The sequence below is a fragment of the Lagenorhynchus albirostris genome, chromosome 3 (genome assembly GCF_949774975.1).
Source record: "Lagenorhynchus albirostris chromosome 3, mLagAlb1.1, whole genome shotgun sequence".
Taxonomy (NCBI): domain Eukaryota; kingdom Metazoa; phylum Chordata; class Mammalia; order Artiodactyla; family Delphinidae; genus Lagenorhynchus; species Lagenorhynchus albirostris.
Window position 1 is genome coordinate 165,036,313 of NC_083097.1, and position 19,313 is coordinate 165,055,625.

The 19,313-nt window shown below is 54.7% G+C and overlaps 1 protein-coding gene across 1 annotated transcript; it reads right to left on the reverse strand.

Annotated features, from left to right (window-relative positions):
* Nucleotides 1-490: 490 nt before the first annotated feature.
* Nucleotides 491-11,031, reverse strand: RAB11B (RAB11B, member RAS oncogene family). The gene is made up of 5 exons (XM_060145314.1): nt 10,846-11,031; nt 3,684-3,879; nt 2,627-2,820; nt 2,195-2,275; nt 491-1,536 (listed from the first exon to the last, which is right to left on the reverse strand). The coding sequence occupies exons 1-5, from the start codon at nt 10,883-10,885 to the stop codon at nt 1,391-1,393; spliced, it is 657 nt and encodes a 218-aa protein (XP_060001297.1). The 5' UTR covers nt 10,886-11,031; the 3' UTR covers nt 491-1,390.
* Between the last annotated feature and the right edge of the window lie 8,282 nt (nt 11,032-19,313).

The following is a 19,313-nucleotide window of genomic DNA, read 5'->3' on the forward strand; positions in this document are numbered from 1 at the left end:
CAGTGTCCCCCCCCCCCACCGTGGGCCCTCCTCATAGGTCAGTCTGGGATGGAGGGAGCAGGGGTGGGACTGGCATCGCCAACCTCCCTGGGCAAGGTGACAGGTGAGGTGGTGGCTAGGTGAGTGGGCAGTGGATGAAAGCAGTGAACCCAACCGGGGGGGCTGAGAACAGGGAGCAGCGGGCACAGCCCACCCCTTCCCAAGGGGCACCCTCTGGTCTTAGGGCTGGCTGTCCTAGGACCAGGGAGGTTACCTGCCCAAGCCCTCGCCTTTCCTTCCTCCCTGCCACACGGGTAGCAAGAAGAAGGTCCACCCAACAACACCCTCACCCACCCCAGGACCCCCGTGGTCAGCTCAGGGTGCTCCGCGTTGTCCGCGGGGCGGGGGTGGGGGGTGGGGCTGAGCCAGGGCTGCTGGAGCTTGCAGCGACAGACCCTGGCTCGGGAGCGCCGCCTGGTGGAGAGAAAGAAGACAAAGGCGCAGCGGCAGGTTTCTGTACAGGAAGTCGGATTATACATTTTAGTAACCGGGCGAGAGAAACGAGGCATCGGGGCAACAGTGCAGGGGCCACAGGAAGAATAAGAGATCGAGAGCTAGGGTTTGGCATAAATCTTACAAAGTGTATAAAGAATCTGTGTTTCTCTACAATAACAAAAAAACCAAAGGCTACAAGAGCGGTTGTATATACAAAACACGGAGATATTGCTTCACTTGCAAACAGGTTCCTGACCAGACAGGGAGACAAGACAGAGAGAAGGGCACAGGGAGGGGGTGGTGGGTGGAGAGCGCGCCGCGTGCAAAAAGGAGGGTAAGGTGGGGAGAGGGTCTTCTCCCAGCATAAATCTACAGGCAGGAGCTGGAGTTGCGCACGCACGGGAGAGGTCGAAGGCATGTGCGCTGCTGGCTGCGCGCGGGGGAGCGGGATGCCAAGAGCCAAGAGTGTCCGTCTGCCTGGCCCCTGGCGCCTTGCTCTTCGGGCTTCAGCCTGGAATGGGGCTCTGGGTGGGGACCAGGGGCCAGCTGGGCCAGCTGGCCAGAGAGGGAGGGCGGCGATGGCTCCCCGGAGGCTACCGTGGAAAACTGGAGAAGCCTGCTCGGTGTGCCCATCCTCTTGGCCTCTGGCCGGCCCGGTCCATCCTGCCACCCTCCCCTCCCCGCCCCGCTGAGATGCCCACTGGGACCCAAGGACAGCAGGTGCAGCAGCCGGGACTTCTAGCTTTCCTTGGGCGGGACAGGAGATGCCGCTCAACTCCTGTTCTCCGTGCGGAGCTCGATGGGAGGGCAGGAGCCAGTCACAGAGGGGCGGAGGGGGTGGGCAGGGAGGACAGGGCAGTGAGGGGTGGGCGGAGGATGAGGACGTGCACGCACGCTGAGACCAGGTGCGGGGCGGTCACAGGTTCTGGCAGCACTGCAGCTTGTTGGGTTTCTGTCCGTCGGTGGTGGGTGGCACGCTGATGTCCACCACGTTGTTTCCGGGGGACTCGTCGTGCGCTGCGCGGTCCGCGATCTGCTTCTGTGACACGATGCGGTAGATCTCTGCGGTGGGCGGGGGCGGGGAGAACGACACAGGGTGAATGCACTGTGTGCCCCCAATCTCGGTTACCTCCCCCTCCCACAGGACTCATCTGGATGTCACCTCCTCACGGTAGCGCCCTGGATGCTGAGTTGGAACCCCTTCCAAAGGCTCCCACTGTGCCCTGTGCGCCCCCATCACGTCAGGGGGAGTCATGCCATGGGCTGGGCTCCTGGAGGCTCCCTGCCCATCCCCAATGCTGGCTGTGTACTCAGCAAGGGAAGGACCCATATCTGTTTGCAGATGTAACTCCCAGCACAGGTATCGCATTCTTTAAGATCAGAGGCCCTCCTCCCTCAGGAGAAACTCCCAGAAGCCCAGCGGCTCTGGGACCCTGAGGCCACCTGCCTCCCCAGCTGACCCTGTGGGCTGTTCTCTAGTGAAGCCATGGCAGGGCCCATCTACGGGAGCTGGGCTGAGAGGGTCTCTGTGCCCTGAGTGCCAGCAGGGGTGGGATCTGGCCTCACGCTGTGGAAGGTGCCCTGTCTGTCCTCGTGTCCAGACTGAACAGCAGTTTTACGGAAGGAAGGTTCAGGGGCTGCGTTCTGGAGCACGTGACCCATGTGGCTGGTGCCCTTCCCACGCCCACCCTCTGTGATCCCAGCTGGGCCCTGTGACCACCTGTGAGAATGTTCTTGAAAGCTTCCTCTACGTTGGTGGAATCCAAGGCTGAGGTCTCAATGAAGGACAAGTTGTTCTTTTCTGAAAGAGAGAATATTTGCCCAGGTGAGTCAGCTGGTGGAGGCGGGGGAGGGTGGTCCCCTATACCCTCCTCTTGGGGACCGTGGCTGCCTGTCCGCTCACCTGGCCCAGGAAATGAAGGGCTGGGGCCGAAGGGGTAGGATGGAGATGCCCACCCCTGCAGCCATGGGCACGGCCAGGGAAGATGCACCTGGTGCAGGGGAGCTGCCTGCATTCCAGATGCTTCTCGGATGCTTCAGTCAGAGTCTTGCTCTCAGAAGTGTGGCACCTAGAGGCCCTGGCCAGAGCAGATGGCCCGGACTGACACCTAGCAGCTCTCTGGCCATGCCCTCTGGCCCGGCGTGTGCTCACCTGCGAAGGCGCGGGCCTCATCCGTGGGCACGGCCCGCAAGTGGCGCAGGTCGCTCTTGTTGCCCACCAGCATGATGACGATGTTGCTGTCGGCGTGGTCCCGCAGCTCCTTCAGCCAGCGCTCCACGTTCTCGTAAGTCAGGTGCTTGGCGATGTCATACACCAGCAGCGCACCCACGGCACCACGGTAGTACCTGCAGGGATGGGGGCAGGGCCCAGGTGTGAGCCAAGCCCGTGTCCCTGGGGGCCCCCCAGTCTCTGTGGGCAGTGGCTCCTTGGCCCGAGGGGTGGCCATCAGGGCCTCGAGGGAGGGGTGCGTGTCCTGAGGCCCCAGCTCCACTCCCCAGATTCAGCTCAGGAATGGGGAGGCCTAAGGAGGGAGGTTTGGGATCTGAGATCAGAAGACACCCACGGGGTCAGCTATCAAAAGGGGAGGAGGAAAACAGTGACTATGCAGGGAAAGGGCAGAAGCTCTAATGCCTGCCGTGGCCCTGCCCGCCCAGAGCACCAAGGAAATGGATGGACGCACATCCACTCCAAGGGATCAAGGAGCCGGGAAGGTGACCAGGCCCCGGTGGAGGGATTCCAGAAGACAGCAAGTGACTGACAGGGAAGGGCCAGGAGTTGGGAGGGTCAGGGAAGAGGCAGTCGAGGGGGTCCTGATGGTGGGGTGGCCACAGGAGGGCCAGGGGTGCCAGGGCTGCACCTGGAAAAGGAAGGCTGGGAACACGGCTGGGCAGGGCGGGCCGAGCAGGCAGGCTGGGGAGCGGGCAGAGCCTGATAACAGCCCTCACCATGTAGCCAGCACCCGGCAACACTGCAGTGCCTCAGTGGGACGCCAGGGGTCAGAGGGGCTGTGGGACATGCCCACCTGGGGTCACAGCCTGACCAAGCCTGGGCACTGGCCTTTCAGAGGGTCCCACAGCTCCTGGGGGTCTTGTCCCTCCACCCTGCGCCCCCTGCTCTCAGGTCTGTGCTCTCCCCTTCCCCCGCCCCCCCCCAGCCCAACTCCTACCCATCTCTTGGGGCCCTCGGCCTCCCCGGCCCCACCACTCACGCCGAGGTGATGGCGCGGTAGCGCTCCTGGCCGGCGGTGTCCCAGATCTGTGCCTTGATGGTCTTGCCGTCCACCTGGATGCTGCGGGTGGCGAACTCCACGCCGATCGTGCTCTTGCTCTCCAGGTTGAACTCGTTGCGGGTGAAGCGCGACAGTAGGTTGCTCTTCCCCACGCCCGAGTCCCCGATGAGCACCACTGTGGGGGTGGGGAGGGATACGAGTGAGCCTCCCTGGGTCAGAGGGGGGCAGCGCCCCCAAGCCAAGACCCCACGCGCTGCCCACGTCCACCCACAGAACCTTCACAGTGGCGCCCCGGGTGCTGCAGACACGCGACAGCCAGTGACGGGGCAGAGTTGGAGCTGTCCTGGGGCCACTGGCCTGAGGAACCACGCTTCCTGGTACAGAAGCGAATAGGGTTGCCCCTGCTCTGATGGGACACAGGGATCCAGGCATCCCGGCAGAAGGCAGCTTGGGGATCCATCAACTCCCAAACCTCCACAGTGCCCTGGTGACCTGGGCAGCCAGGCATGCCTGAGAAAGCCCCAGGGCTGGGTGACCTTGGGCAAGTCACTTAACGTCTCTGGGCTGCCTTTTCCACAGGTGTGAAAAGGGAGACAGTAACAAGAGCCACCTCAGGGAGGGGGACACGGGAATGCCTGGGATCAGAACTCAGCCAGCATCTCGTACGCTAAGACGGGGCGGGGGTGGGGGAGTCAGATCGTCCTGCAGGGAGGTGGGAACAAGGGCCCTCCTGAGCAGCGCAGGGCAGAGCAGGGCAGGCATAGGCGGGTCTTTCCCTCCATCCCTCCCTTTATTGAGCTTCCTGCCCCCACCTGAAGAAGCCCTGCCTCTAGCGGCCCAGCCGCTCCAAGCTCTAGGCTGGAGGGTCCTGGAGGGGCCTGGGCCTGGAGGGCTGTGCTCAGACCCAGGACACAATGGGGACTCGTGTCAGTGTGTGCATAGGTGTGTGTGCGGCGCAGAAGAAACAGCCTTTCTTTCCGGACGTCCCAGCTGGAAACCACAGGGACCCCCAAGTGTGGGCCTTAGGCTCTGGTACCCCAGGGTGGCTCTGGCTTGTGGGGAGCCACGGGGGCTGCAGACTTGGTCACCCAAGGCCCCGATGTAAAGTTTTTCCTTGATGAGAACTTCTACGTGTACGTGTTCAGATTCCTGCTGCTTCTTACCACTTTCACTGCTCCCTGACCCCAGGCCATCATCACTCCCGTCACTCCCTGTTGCTGTGACAGCCTCCTCCCTGGTGCCCGCCCTTACATTTACTCTCGGCTTCAGCCAACAGGCTGTTTTCCTCTTGGCCGCCAGAGGGTGCCTGTGAGCACCCTGCGTGGGTCCCATCCCTCCTCTGCCAACAGCCTTCCAGGGCTCCCACCTCCAAAGTCCTCCCGGCAGCCCACAGGGCTGTGCATGACCTGCCCCGTCCCCTCCCTGCCCTCACCTCCTGCCTCTCTCTCCCTCGCTCACTCTGCTCCAGACACACAGGCCTCCCTGCAACGCTACCCTTTGCCTGGAGTGTTCTTCCCTGGGTACCCACCAGGTTCCTGCCCTCATCTACTCCGTGTGGCCCCTCGGATGGCACTTGATCGAGGAGGCTCCCTGCAGCCATCCTCTTAAAACCCCCCTCCCAGGACTTCGCTGGCGGTCCAGTGGTTAAGACTCCACACTTCCACCGCAGGGGGCCCAGGTTCGATCCCTGGTCGGGGAACTAGATCCCACGCGCTGCAACTATGAGCCGGCATGCCGCAACTAAAGATCCCGCACGCCACAACTAAAACCCGGCACAGCCAAATAAATAAATAAATAAATATATTTTAAAAAACCCCAAAACCCACTCCCCCCAACACTCCCCATTCCCCTCCCCTACCTTTCCCCCATAGCTCTCCCTACCCTCTCACACTCACCAGGTTTCCCTTATAGACTTTTTTTTTTGTCATTCTGCCTCGAGGGCAGCCATCTCAGACAGTCTTGTTCCCTGCTGTATCCCCAGGACCTGGTGCACTGCCCGGCGCACGGGACGCACCTGAGCAATGCCTGTCGAATGAACAAACGCCAAAGTGGCTGGCGGAGCTTCCCAGGCCCACCTCCCCGGACACTGGAAGATGGCCAGGTCACCATCCTTGGGCCACAAGTAAGGAGGGGGCGGGCCAGGCAGCCCCCAGGACCCAGCACCCTCTCTGGACAGGCTGCTTTAGAGCCAAGAACAACAAGAACAGGAAGAACGTCCCGTGCCATCATCTCACATATGCATCACATGACCCATTTTACAGATGAGAAACTGAGGTGCAGACGGGGGAATGACCAGCTTAAGGCACGTGGTCAGCAAAGGCAGAGCTGGGCTCTGAGTCCGTGCATGACTGCAGGCTCACTCCCATCCCCCAACCAAGCGCAGCGACCAGCAGCTTGCCCAGGGCCACCCAGCTGGAGAGTGGTCCAGCAGGATGTGAACGCAGGTTTTCTGGATCCAGGGCTGAGCTCAGGGGTCTGGGTTCAGCTTCCTCCTCTCCCACCATCTGGGGTATCCTGAACCCCTAGAGTAGCTAGCAAACTCCTATTTGTCCTTCAAAATCCCTGGGTGCAGACTTCTCCTCTTCTCCCAAACCACCACGTGGCCTAGCCCACAACATCTGTGATGACAGTGTCAGCGTCCTCCCCTGACACTGGGGGCACCCAGCATAAGAATGCCAAGTTGACTTCAGAGAAAGGTGGAAAGAGGTGAATGGACATGGGTCTGGGGCTGAGGGTCAAGGGCGCCCAGCCATGCCAGTGGGGCCATGACTGGACTGACTGTCCACACTCTCACCCCGTCACCTCGTGCCCACGGCGGCTGCAGGAAGCTGGCCAAAGCCAGGGATGTCTGTACATACTTCTCATATCCTCAGGAACAGAACAGGAAATGAGGAGGAGGGTCCTTTTGGGCCCTTGCCTGTATCCTCCCCACCCTCTCACTCCCTTCCCAGCCCTGTCCAGCTGTCCAGCCTCGGGATCCCCTTTGCCACATCGGGGTTCTGCCCCGGCCCAGCCAACCATCTCCTCAGCCCTCAGGCCGGGCCCAGCCCTAAAGGCTTTGTTACGGAGCTCTCAGGGCCACCCCAGCGACAGATGTTCATGTTATCGTGTACAGCTGGAGACGCTCAATACAGAGTGACCAAGTTCCCTGGCCCAAGGTCACCCAGTGAGAACAGTGGAGGCCAGAGCAGAACAACGGCCACCAGCCGCTGCCCGGACAAATGGCGGGGAGGCGGGGCTGCCCCCGCGGTCCCTGGCACGCGGTGCCCAATGCAGAAGTGGCCAGCAGGGCAGCGGCCGGGCTGGTCCCGTGTGCAGGCTGGGAATGAGAATGGCATTGTCGAAGATACAAGTCATCTGTTGTCTCCGGGAAAGAAAGGGCCCTTGAGGACGCAGCCCCCAGCATTTCCACAGGAGTTGGTGGCATCACTGGCCGGGACACGGTCCCCCTGGGCACACCAGTTGGCTGGCAGAGCAGGCAAGCCCAGTTGGCAAAAACAAAGAGCTGGCAGCTCCTGGAAGCCCTTGGTCCTCTGGCCCGCCCCATGACAGCGTGGCACATCTGGGGCCCCCATTCTGACACTCAGGTCACCGAGTGGCCATTGGGGGCGCTCGGCTCCCCGACTCCAGGCAGAGCAGGGCTCTACCCCTCCTCCCAGGAGCTATTCCCCGGGGGAATCAGAGAGCAGAGGACAGGTGCCCCAAAGCGGGGCACAGGCAGGGCCACCATTCATAATGGGGGGAGCTGGTGTGCTCGGGTCCCAGACCAGCCGGCCAGGTGTGAGGTCTGCTCAGGCTGGAGAGCCAGGAGGCTGCCTCGGGAGCACCTGGTGAGCACTGAGGCCGGCCTGTTCCCTGGGAGTGAGTGAGTGGTGGGAGCTCTGGGAAGGCCTTGGTGGCCCTCGGGGACCTAGCTGCTCACACTGTGGCCCCTGCTGCCCAGTCCATCAGAGGAGAGTTTGGGGCGCCCCCGGGGATTGGTCGGCAGGCTGGGAAAATGGCCCCTCGCTGAAAAGGATAAAATGTTAGCAGGATAAATGTGAGGATCTATAATTAGGTGCAAATAAACAGCCTCACTCCTGGGGGAGGGGGGATGAGCAGGGAGGAAAACAAGCCACACGGGGACTGGGGGGGGGGTGGAACACCCACAGGGATCTGCTGGCCTCTGCTGGGGGGTCAGGAGAGCCAACCTGTGACGTGGCTGCCAAAAAAAGCAAGTCAGTGGTGGGAAGGCTGGAGAGGGGGCAGCCAGCGTCCCACGTGAGAGGTGTGGCCCCTCTGTGCCCAGGGCAGGGCCTGGGGAAGGTGACTGAAGCCTGGGGGAGGCTGGGCACGGGATGGGGGATGAGAGGATCACAGCCCCCCTCCACTCCTGAAGGACTCCCCGCACCAGGCAGCAGGGCTGGGGAGATGTACGGTGAGAGCACCGGTCCTTGTCAACCCTTCTGGCACAGCTGTGTCCTGGACACCTCTGTACTGCCTAGGCCTGACCCTCTGCAGGCCACGGGGTCTCAGGAGAGTCTGTGGGGTGCAGTGTATTCACGTTTCAGTCTACCTGCCATATTTATGGCCAGTGATGCCATGGTGGCGGCCTGCCTACCTGCTGGCTTCCTTCCTTCCTTCTATGAGTCAGAAAGAATTTCCTTTTCCTATTTAAGGAAAACTGAGTGGATTTAAAAACAAATATTAGGGGACTTCCCTGGTGGCGCAGTGGTTAAGAATCCACCTGCCAATGCAGGGGACACAGGTTCAAGCCCTGGTCTGGGAAGATCCCACATGCCGCAGAGCAACAAAACCCATGCACCACAACTACTGAGCCTGTGTGCCACAACTACTGAAGCCCATGCACCTAGAGCCTGTGCTCCACAACAAGAGAAGCCACTGCAATGAGAAGCACGCGCACTGTATCGAAGAGTAGCCCCCGCTCGCCGCAACTAAAGAAAGCCCGCATGTGCACAGCAACAAAGACGCAACACAGACAAAAGTTAAAAATAAATTTATAAAAACAAACAAACAAATATTAAAAGATAATAGAGGGTCCTCCAACAAGGCCTTACGTGTGAAGGTGAGGTCTCAGAGGACCCGTTTGGTAAACACTGACCTTGTGAATTACACTTTCGCTTCTGACCTGGCTTGAGACAGTCAGCAGGGCACCTGCTCTACTCAGAAAAGGAGCCCAGTGGGAGAGGGCAGCGGGGCAGGCAGGCACCGCCCCCGCCCCCCCCACACCAGCTGTGGTACTAGTGTTTCCAGGAAGAGGACTCCGGAGATGAATCCTGAGAAGCGCACAGCCTGCTCCCTTGCCCCTGACCCAATAACTGGACTTCTGGGAACATACTTCAAGGAAATAACCCAAAGGGCAAACGATGACTCATGCAAACACTTGGAGCTGGGTTATTTACAACAGCAAACGGCTGAAAATAACAAGTGGGGAATGACCACGGAAACACTGGGAGGAACGCCCCCTGCCCTTGTAGTAACACATCCAGGTGGGTGCCAGCCAGGACCTGGGGAGCAGCTGCCTCAGGGTCGGCTGGGTAGAGACAGGCACCAGCTGCAGCAGGACTGGCGTCCAGTCCACCTATCACCCGTCCCCAAGGCCCTGACAGAGCTTCCTCTGCCTCTAAAGTGAGACCCCAAGGTTCAGTCGGCACAAGGGCCTGGGCCCAATGCCTGCCGACCACACAGCCTCACTTGGCAGCAACGTATCAGCCTGCAGGCAGCTCCTCGAGCCCATGGTGCTGTGTGACAACTCTGGACCTTTGCATGGGGACTCGTTCTGCCCAGAAACCTTTTACCACGTGGATATCCCAGGTAGGAAGTGCTCCATCCCATTTTCTACATTCCCAAGGTCCCCAGAACCCCAGACCCAACCAGGGATAATACCATAGACACACAGTGTCACACAGGCCACACTCCCAGGGATGGCCAAGCTCCCCCAACGAGGGAAAGATGTCAATGGCTGGCATGGGAAGCACACCCTCACGCAGCAGGCAGCATGGCAAAGGTGTCCTGTGTGCATCCAGGGGTTAGCTCTCAAGGGTGACCAATGCCAGCCAGGGAGCCCAGCATAGCAGCACAGGACCTGGCCAAAGCCTAGGTTGGCACAGAAGGTACTGGAAAGTCAGTGACCCCTAAGCTGCCTGACCTTCCTAGGCCTTACTTGAGGCTCCTAGAGTCCTCTGTTGCCTTGGCAGGGAAGATCCTCCAGCAGGTTGGAGGAGACCGTCTGACAACCCCAGTCCCAGATCTTGGCCACAGGCCCCCCCAGATACACTCCTCAAGTGGTCTGGGTTCAAATCTTGCTTTAATACTTAAACTGTCCCTCCAGTTTCCAGATCGATAAAGAGAGATGCTGGATAATATGGATCTCACAGGGTTGTGCTGAGGATTTCAATGAATTCATGTGTGTAAAGTGCTTAGAAAAGTGCAGGTGCTTGGACAGCGCTCTCAAGAGCTCTAAGAGTTAAGACATAATTATTGCTGTTAACCACCAGGCCTGGGTTCAGCACATACAGTCCCCCGCCACCACCCCAGGTGCCCCTACACGCAATTCCGACTCTGCTCCCCAATCCAGGGTAAACACCCCCACCCCTGCCACACACGCACCTCAACCCCCATTGTCCGCCCCTCCCTTCCAGGGCTCCGCCCCCAGATGCACTGCCACCAATCAAGACTGGCCCCTCCTACTCCATGAGAGCACCACCCCCACCCGCCCACCCTAGCCCACTTATTGGACACGCCCACCACATCCTAGCCCCGCCTCTAACGGACACGCCCCCATCACGAAGGGAGCTTTCCACCCAGCCCGGCCCGCCAAATGCTGGGGCGGCCCCGCCCCCTCTGAATGCCCCGCCCCTAACGGCCTCTCCCACTGCCCCGGGCCCCACCCCCCTGGGCCCTGGCCCCGCCTCGGAGCATCCCGGGCCCCCAAACCTCTCTGGACAGCCTGCCCCGCATGGCTGCGCATCCCGGCCCGAACTTGACCAAGCCCGGCCTGCACTGGCCATCCCGGCTGCCTGGCCTGCCAGGCCCCAAGCCTCGGGCTCCGGCCTGGGCCCAGAGGCCTGGAGCGCAGCCTGGGTGCTTGCCTGGCGCCTCGCCGCCGCCCGCTCGCCCGTCTGTGCCCCACCAACCGCACCTTTGAATAGGTAGTCGTACTCGTCGTCCCGAGTCCCCATTGTCCTGGCGCTTCCGGCGGGATTGGCGACTTCGCAGCCCCACCACAAACACCCGACGGGGGCGGAGCCGGCGCCGCGCAGAGTGGCGGCCGGTTGGCCAATCAGCGATGGATGGCGTAGCGACCGGCACCCAGAGAAGCCAATAAGAGGCGGAAGCAGAGACCCCGGGGTGGGCGCCGCCGGAGATCCACCTTCTTCTCTCTCGGTCTACTGGAGAAAGGCGGAAGGAATGCGGACCTTTATGAAGTGACGGCCTCGCCAGCCTATCACAGGCGAGATCTGGAAGGCGGGGCGGAAAAACTGGAAGAATGAAACGGATTGACGGAGAGAGTAGCCAATGAGGGGTTTGATTCAGGCAGTACCGGACCAGCAGAGGACCTGTCCGGGAGGGGAAATGGGGCTACGTCCAGGTAGTGTTACGCTATTTACCGTCCCGATGACGTCATAGGTCAATGCGCGCTGCTCTGCGGGCCGCCCACCCCCACCCCCACGCCCGCTGACCCCAGAAATGGCAGTTTCTGGGGGAACATCTGAGTGGGGACTCTTTTAGCTTAGAGGTCTCCTCTCCTCTCTGGGTTACAGTTTTCTCCCTCTGTAAAACGGGAGAAACTCACCTTCTGGAATCTTTGGAGTATGACTAGATCGTTGACCTAAACACATACTAAATCAACCACCCACTGTCTGTCATTAAGTCTTTAACAAATATTTGTAAATCCTTACTCGGTGTCAGACTGTCTCCCCTTCTCTGTCCCCTTATCCTGTTTTATTCCATCCCCCACCCCAAGGATTTATCCCTACTTGACATTAAAGTATGCATTTCTTTCTCGATCCTGTTAAAAAACAAACTTCTACTAAGTGTGAAGGTCTAATTGCCTTTATTAAAAGATTCATGAATCAAGCAGCATCTCATCTGTCAAGCAGAGATACTCCCAGAGGTTGTACAAAATGGAAGTCTTTTATAGAAAAGACGGTGAGACAAGAAGTCATGGACAATAGTGAAATGAAAGTTAATTCGGAGGAAAGTAAGTAAGCGTTCAGGTGAGGGCAGCTTCTCATTGGCTAAGTTGTGGTGTTTCCATTGGCTGGGCTTGTTGCTGGGAGGGAAGAAAATCTCTTCTCCAGTTTTAGTAAAGTAATTGCAGTTACTGTTTGGGAGTGCAAGGTACGTACATCTCTTCTGGTTGGGGTCTGTAATTGATGTCTTCCTGTTTGGGGTAACTGAGGAGTGGCAGAGCATAAGAGCTCCCTCTGCAAGACTTCCTGACTCCAGTTTTAGTTAAGGTTTCCTCTTTTAAATTTTCACAATCCTATTTAGTTTCTGTCCCCCACCAACAGAACATCAGCCGTGTGAGGGCAGGGGCTGTGTCTGTGGCAGTCGCTGCTGTGTCCCCAGTGGGCAATAAACGTTGTGTTTTGTTTTAAAATATTTATTTATTTATTTGGCCGCGCGGGTCTTAGTTGTGGCACGTGGGATCTTCGTTGCGGCATGAGGGATCTAGTTTCCTGAACAGGGATCAGACCCAGGCCCCCTGCATTGGGAGTGCGGAGTCTTGACCACTGGACCACCAGGAAAGTCACAGAAATGTTTGATTAGTGATCATGTAAGTATAGCTCATGTGCTAATTATAATAATAATAATTATTGCCTCCTGGACCTCATCCTTGGGATGTCCATCAGGCATCCCAAACACAAATTTGGCCTCTTTTTCCCATATCCTCTCCTCCTCCTGTGACTCCATCCATTCACCCACATCATCAAAGCCAGAGGTGGTGGACTCCCCTCTCCTCGTCCTTTACTCCCCTGCCCCTGTCTCCCAACCCCTCCCTCAGTTGCCTTACTCTGTCCCTCCTCCCTCTTAAATTTCTGACCACTTCTCACCCTCACCACTGCCACCATCCCTATACTGGCCCTGTCATCACTTCACGGACCTGTGTAGTTTCCTGCTCCCAAAGCTCCCTGATCTGAGCTCACCTCACACAGTCTGTTCTTCCCATAGCAGCCACATGGAGTCTTTTATTTATTTATTTTTAAAATTAAATTAAAATTTTTTTGGCCACGCTGCATGGCTTGTGGGATTTTAGCTCCCCAGCGAGGGACTGAACCTGGGCCCTCAGCAATGAAAGAGCTGCATCCTAACCACTGGACCCCAGGCAATTCCTATTTATGTATTTTTAAATTGAAGTATAGGGACTTCCCTGGTGGCGCAGTGGTTAAGACTCTGCTCTCCCAATGCAGGGGGCCCAAGTTTGATCCCTGGTCAGGGAGCTAGATCCCACATGCATGTCACAACCAAGAGTTTGTGTGCCACAACTGAGGAGCCTGCATGCTGCAACTAAGGAGCCCACATGCCACGACTAAGGAGCCTGCCTGCCTGCTGCAACTAAGACCCGGCATAACCAAATAAATAAATATATATATATATTTTTTAATTGGGGGTGCTTCCCTGGTGGCACAGTGGTTAAGAATCCATCTGCCAATGCAGGGGACGCGGGTTCGAGCCCTGCTCTGGGAAGATCCCACATGCTGTGGAGCAACTAAGCCCATGCACCACAACTACTGAGCCTGCGTGCCACAGCTACTGAAGCCCGCACACCGAGATCCTGTGCTGTGCAACAAGAGAAGCCACACAATGAGAAGCCCGTGCAGCACAACGAAGAGTAGCCCCCGCTCACTGCAACTAAAGAAAGCCTGTGCGCAGCAACGAAGACCCAACACAGCCAAAAATAAATAAATACATTTTTTTTTAATTGAAGTATAGTTGATTTACAATGTGTTAGTTTCAGGTGTACAGCAAAGTGATTCAGTGGCATATATATTCTTTTTCAGATTCTTTTCCATTATAGGTTATTACAAGATATTAAATATAGTTCCCTGTGCTATACAGTGGGCCCTTGTTGGCTATCTATTTTATTTATTTATATACTTTTAAAATTATTTATTTATTTATTTGACTACACCGGGTCTTAGTTGCGGTGTGCAGGATCTTCTTTGAGGCATGCGGGCTTTTAGTTGCGGCGTGCGGGATCTAGTTTCCTGACCAGGGATTGAACCTGGGCCCCCTGCATTGGGAGCGCAGAGTCTTAACCACTGGACCACCAGGGAAGTCCCTGGTTATCTATTTTATATATAGTAGTGTGTATATGTTAATACCAAACTCCTAATTTATCCCCCCCACCCCCGAGAGTCTTTTAAAACATAAGTCAGGCCAGGCAATGCTCTATGGGCTGGAGATGCAGAGTTGAAGGAGACCAAGGCCCAGCCCTTGGGGAGCTGAAAGTCTGGTGGAACAGGCAGACAAGAAGCAAGTAAACAACAGCACGCACAAGAAATTTCAGAGTGCAGTGAGCCCAGGAATAAACTGGGCTATGTGACAGCGGATCTACTTAGTTAGGGAGGCAGGGAAGGCATCCCGGAGGAGGTGGCATTTACACTGAGTCCGAGAGAGGGGGAGGAGGTGGTGGGAACAGCATTTTAGACAGACAAAACAAAGAAGTGAGAGAGAGCCCAATGGCTCTGAACAGCCAGGAGGCCACAGTGGCTGGAGAGTTGAGTCCAAGGGCCCAGAGATGAGCTTAGGGGAAAAGTTGAGGCAGTCTGGAAGCCAGTCCAGGGAGGACCCTAGTGGCCTTTGCACACTCCTGGGCTGTTGGCTTGAAGCCCAGCACATTCCCACCCAAACCCCCTCCCCACCCCACCCGCATTCACCACCCAAGCTTCTTGCCTCTCGCTGCAGCCAGGTGGGGCAATGCACTGGTTCTCCAGACAGGAGCCGTGCTTCCTTCCAAGGCAGCCAGGCTTTTGCTCTCAAACAGTGCTCTCCTCCTGCGGTGCCACACCCCTCCCCCATCTTTGTAGAATTTTTATCCTTTGAAAACTGACTCATGGGGGAGGGATGGATCGGGAGTTTGGGATTAGTAGATGCAAACTATCATACATAGAATGGATAAACAAGAAGGTCGGGGCTTCCCTGGTGGTCCAGTGGTTAAGACTTCGCCTTCCAATGCAGTGGGTGTGGGTTCCATCCCTGGTCAGGGAGCTAAGATCCCACATGCCTTGGGGCCAAAAAAACAAAACATAAAACAAGTAATATTGTAACAAATTCAATAAAGGCCTTAAAACAACAACAACAAAAAAACAAGAAGGTTCTATATAGCACAGGGAACTATATTCAATATCCTGTGATAAACCATAATGGAAAGAATATGAAAAAGAATTTATATATATGTGTATATATATATAAATTATACATATATATGTATAACTGAATCACTGTGCTGTACAGTAGAAATTAACACAATTAACACAACCACTAACCACGGTCTAGTGGTTAGAACTTCGTGTTTTCATTGCCGAGGGCCTGGGTCCAATCGCTGGTCGGGTAACTAGGAGCCCACAAGCCATATGGCCAAAAAAAACAAAACAAAAAGCCACACAACATTGTAAATCAACTATACTTCAATAAAATAAATGTTTTTTTAAAAAAGTAAACCTTCTTAATAAACATTTTAAATAAGAAGAAAAAAAAAAACTGACTCAAAAGTGACCTCCACCATGAAGGCATTTCTCCTGTCTGGGTCATGTTGTTCCCGCACCCATCCAGCATGGCTCACAGTAATGATAGTGTTAGTAATGATGGCTCACGTTTATGTTGTGTGCTCACCATGAGTCAGACACTACTCAGACTGCTTTTCATGTAATGCTACATGAAATCCTCACAGTACCTGGAGAACAGGAAGGGGTGAAGGGGTGGTGCGGATGGGAGGGTGGGGTACCAGACCATCCCTATTTCCCGGATGCAGGAGCTGAGGCCACAGAGCTTGAGTGTCCTGTCCTGGCCCCTCCCCAGGAGAGTGATATGGTTAAGAGCCCCAGCTCTGAAGTTGGCTGGGTCAGGATTCACTTCCCGGCTCTTGTTTGGTTCCCAGCCATGGTGGTTACTCTTTCTGTCATTCCCAGTGATGGAGGGGCAGGAAATGCTGTGTTGGAGGAGGAGGTGATAGCAGAAGCAGCAGCAGCATTGGAGCAATCAGCCCTGTTTGGCCGAACCTGAGAATAAAGAGTACGTAACTGGGAGGGCTCTGCCCCCACCTGAACAGACTGGACTCCCCACCAGTTCAGCCACAGTGGTCTCAAGGGAGACTCTCCAAGCCTGCCCGATACAGGACACCCCCAAACAAGGATCCTGGAGAGGGTCTGGCCTCCAAGTGTTGAGGAGATCGTCACCCATGCTCAGCCAGGGCCCCAGGGAAGCTAGTGTGTCCCCAACACAGAGGCTCTCCTCTAGTGAAAGAGGCCCCCACTACCTTCCCAAGGAACCCCTAGGAATATTGGAAAAATAGGTTCTCTATTAAAACAGCAGCTGGGGCTCAGGGCACAGGCAAATACTGTTTCTCCCAAACGTGCCCTATGATAATGCGCCATATGATAAGGGTGATAATCGTAAGCAGTGCATTAAATAACATTGAACCACATACTGTGAAAGTCCTACCTTTTTTCAATTCCTTTTTTCAATTTTTTTAAAATTATTTATTTATTTTTGGCTGCATTGGGTCTTTGTTGCTGTGCGCGGGCTTTCTCTAGTTGCGGCGAGGGGGGGCTACTCTTCGTTGCGGTGTGCAGGCTTCTCATTGCGGTGGCTTCTCTTGTTGTGGAGCACAGGCTCTAGGCGCGCGGGCTTCAGCAGCTGTGGCACACGGGCTCAGTAGTTGTGGCTCGCGGGCTCTAGAGTGCAGGTTCAATAGATGTGGCGCAGGGACTTAGTTGCTGTGTGGCATGTGGGATCTTCCCGGACCAGGGCTCGAACCCGTGTCTCCTGCATTGCCAGGCGGATTCTTAACCACTGTGCCACCAGGGAAGCCCTCAATTCCTTTTTTTTAATGAATTAAATTTTTTATTGAAGTATAGTTGATTTACAATTTTGTGTTAGTTCCAGGTGTACAGCAAAGTAATTCAGTTACACACGCACACACACACACATATATATTCTTTTTCAGATTCTTTTCCTTTATAGTTTATTACAAAATATTGAGTAGAGTTCCCTGTGCTACACAGTACGTCCTTGTAGTTTATCTATTTTATATATAGTTGTATGTATATGCTAATCCCAAACTCCTAATTTATCCCTCTCCCTTTTTTTTCAATTCTTGAAGACCTTTATTACCCATCAAGGAGAGAGGCTCACTCTCTCTTGCTCATATCTCTTCAACAATTATCTAATCCTCATCTCCCTTTTTGAGCTCAGACGAAGGATGAGAGCCTTTAGAAGGCAACAGGATCTCATTAGGATTTTCTTCCCTACATACATTTCATTGTGAAATTTTTTAAACATTTAGAAAAATGGAAAGAATTGTACAGAGAATACCCAGACCCAGATCGCACTATTAACATTTTGCTTTATTGCATATCCATTTCTCTAGCCACCCGTCATCTAATTTTTTGATGCATTTCAAAGGAAGCTGAAGATTTAGGGGATCTAATGGACAGCATGGTGATTACAAGTAACACTGTATTGTGTACCTGAAAGCTGCTAAGAGGGTAGATCTTCAATGTTCTCACCACCAAAAAGGAAAAGGTAATTGTGTGATGTGATGGAGGCGTTGGCTAATGCTAGGGTGCTTCTCATTTCACAGTATATGTGTATCAAGTCAACATGTCGTACACCTAACTTACACAATGTTTTATGTTTTTTTTTAATTAATTTATTTTTGGCTGCATTGAGTCTTTGTTGCTGCACGCGGGAGTTCTCTAGTTGCAGTGAGCAGGGGCTACTCTTCGTTGCAGTGTGCAGGCTTCTCACTGCAGTGGCTTCTCTTGTTGTGGAGCACGGGCTCTAGGTACGTGGGCTTCAGTAGCTGTGGCTCGTGGGCTCTAGAACACAGGCTCAGTACGGGCTTAGTTGCTCCGCGGCATGTGGGATCTTCCCGGACCAATGATCCAACCCGTGTCCCCTGCATTGGCAGGCGGATTCTTAACCACTGCGCCATCAGAGAAGTCCTACTGTGTGTTAATTACATCTCAATAAAGCTGGAAAAAATTTAAAAAAACAAAATTGAAGACATCAGTTCACTGCACCTCTAAAACACTTCAGCATGCATACCATTAACTAGAGTTCCATGTCTTTTTATGACTGTTGTAGATTTTTTTTAAGGTGAAATTTACATACAATGAAATGCACAAATCTTAAGTGTATACTCACCAAGGCAAAGGTGAACACGGGAGTAACCCACCTCTACTGAGGTTCAGAACATCACCGTCACTTGGGAAAGTTCCCTTATATCCCTTCTGAGTCAATCCCTATCCCACCTCCCACCCTTCCAGAGGCAACCACTATTCGTTTATTGTGGGGTTTTTTTTTCACCATAGATCAGTTTTCTAGCTGGATTTTTCTTTTTTTTTGGCCCGGTGGCGGGGCTTGTGGGATCTTAGTTGCCCCACCAGAGATTGAACGAACCCACACTGACAGCAGTGAAAGCCATGGAGTCCTAACCACTGGACGGCCAGGGAATTCCCTCTAGCTGGCATTTGAAAGCATTTGCATTGTTTTGTTTTCACCGAGTTTAGTTTTACTAACCTATTTATGGCAGGGTTTTCCACACACTGTAAGATATATGACTACATTTTTAGAAACTGGGTAAGTCCCTATATGCCTGGGGGTGAGCTGCTTTACATCTGTCATCTGGCTTAATTATTAACAACACCCCGCCTTTCACTCTCAACAGTGTCTCCAGTTTGGACCAACAATTATAGGTCACCTTCTCTGTAATGGGAGGGGCTTTGAAGGCAAGCTTGGCGCAGGCAGGGATCTTTCTGTTCACTAGAGTATCCCAAGCACTTGGGACAGGGCCTGACCTGTAGTAGGTGCTCAAGAAATATTAGCTGAATTTTAGATACATATATATATATATTTTTTAATATCTTTATTTTTGGCTGCGTCAGGTCTTAGTTGCGTCATGTGGGACCTTTCGTTGCAGCCAGCAGGCTTCTCTGTAGTTGTGTCACGCAGGCTCCAGAGTGCGCGGGCTCAGTAGTTGCAGCACACAGGCTCTCTAGTTGTGGCGCTCGGGCTTAGTTGCCCTGTGGCATGTGCAATCTTAGCTCCCTGACCAGGGATGGAACCTGCGTTCCCTGCATTGGAAGGCGGATTCTTAACCACTGGACCACCAGGGAAGTCCCAAGATACATATATATATATATTTTAAAGCCAATTTAAAGGAAAACTTCTGCAGACATGGCCAAAAATGGGAAGAATTTACCCAAAACACTGCATTAATGTCACACAGTAGAGCTGGGTTGTCCAAGATGGTGGCCATTGGCCACTGTGGCTACTAAGCCCTTAAATACGGCCAGTCCAAACTGAGATGCGCCATAAGTGTGAAATCCATACTGAATTTGGAAGACTCAGTACAAAAAGCCATGTCAAATATCTCAT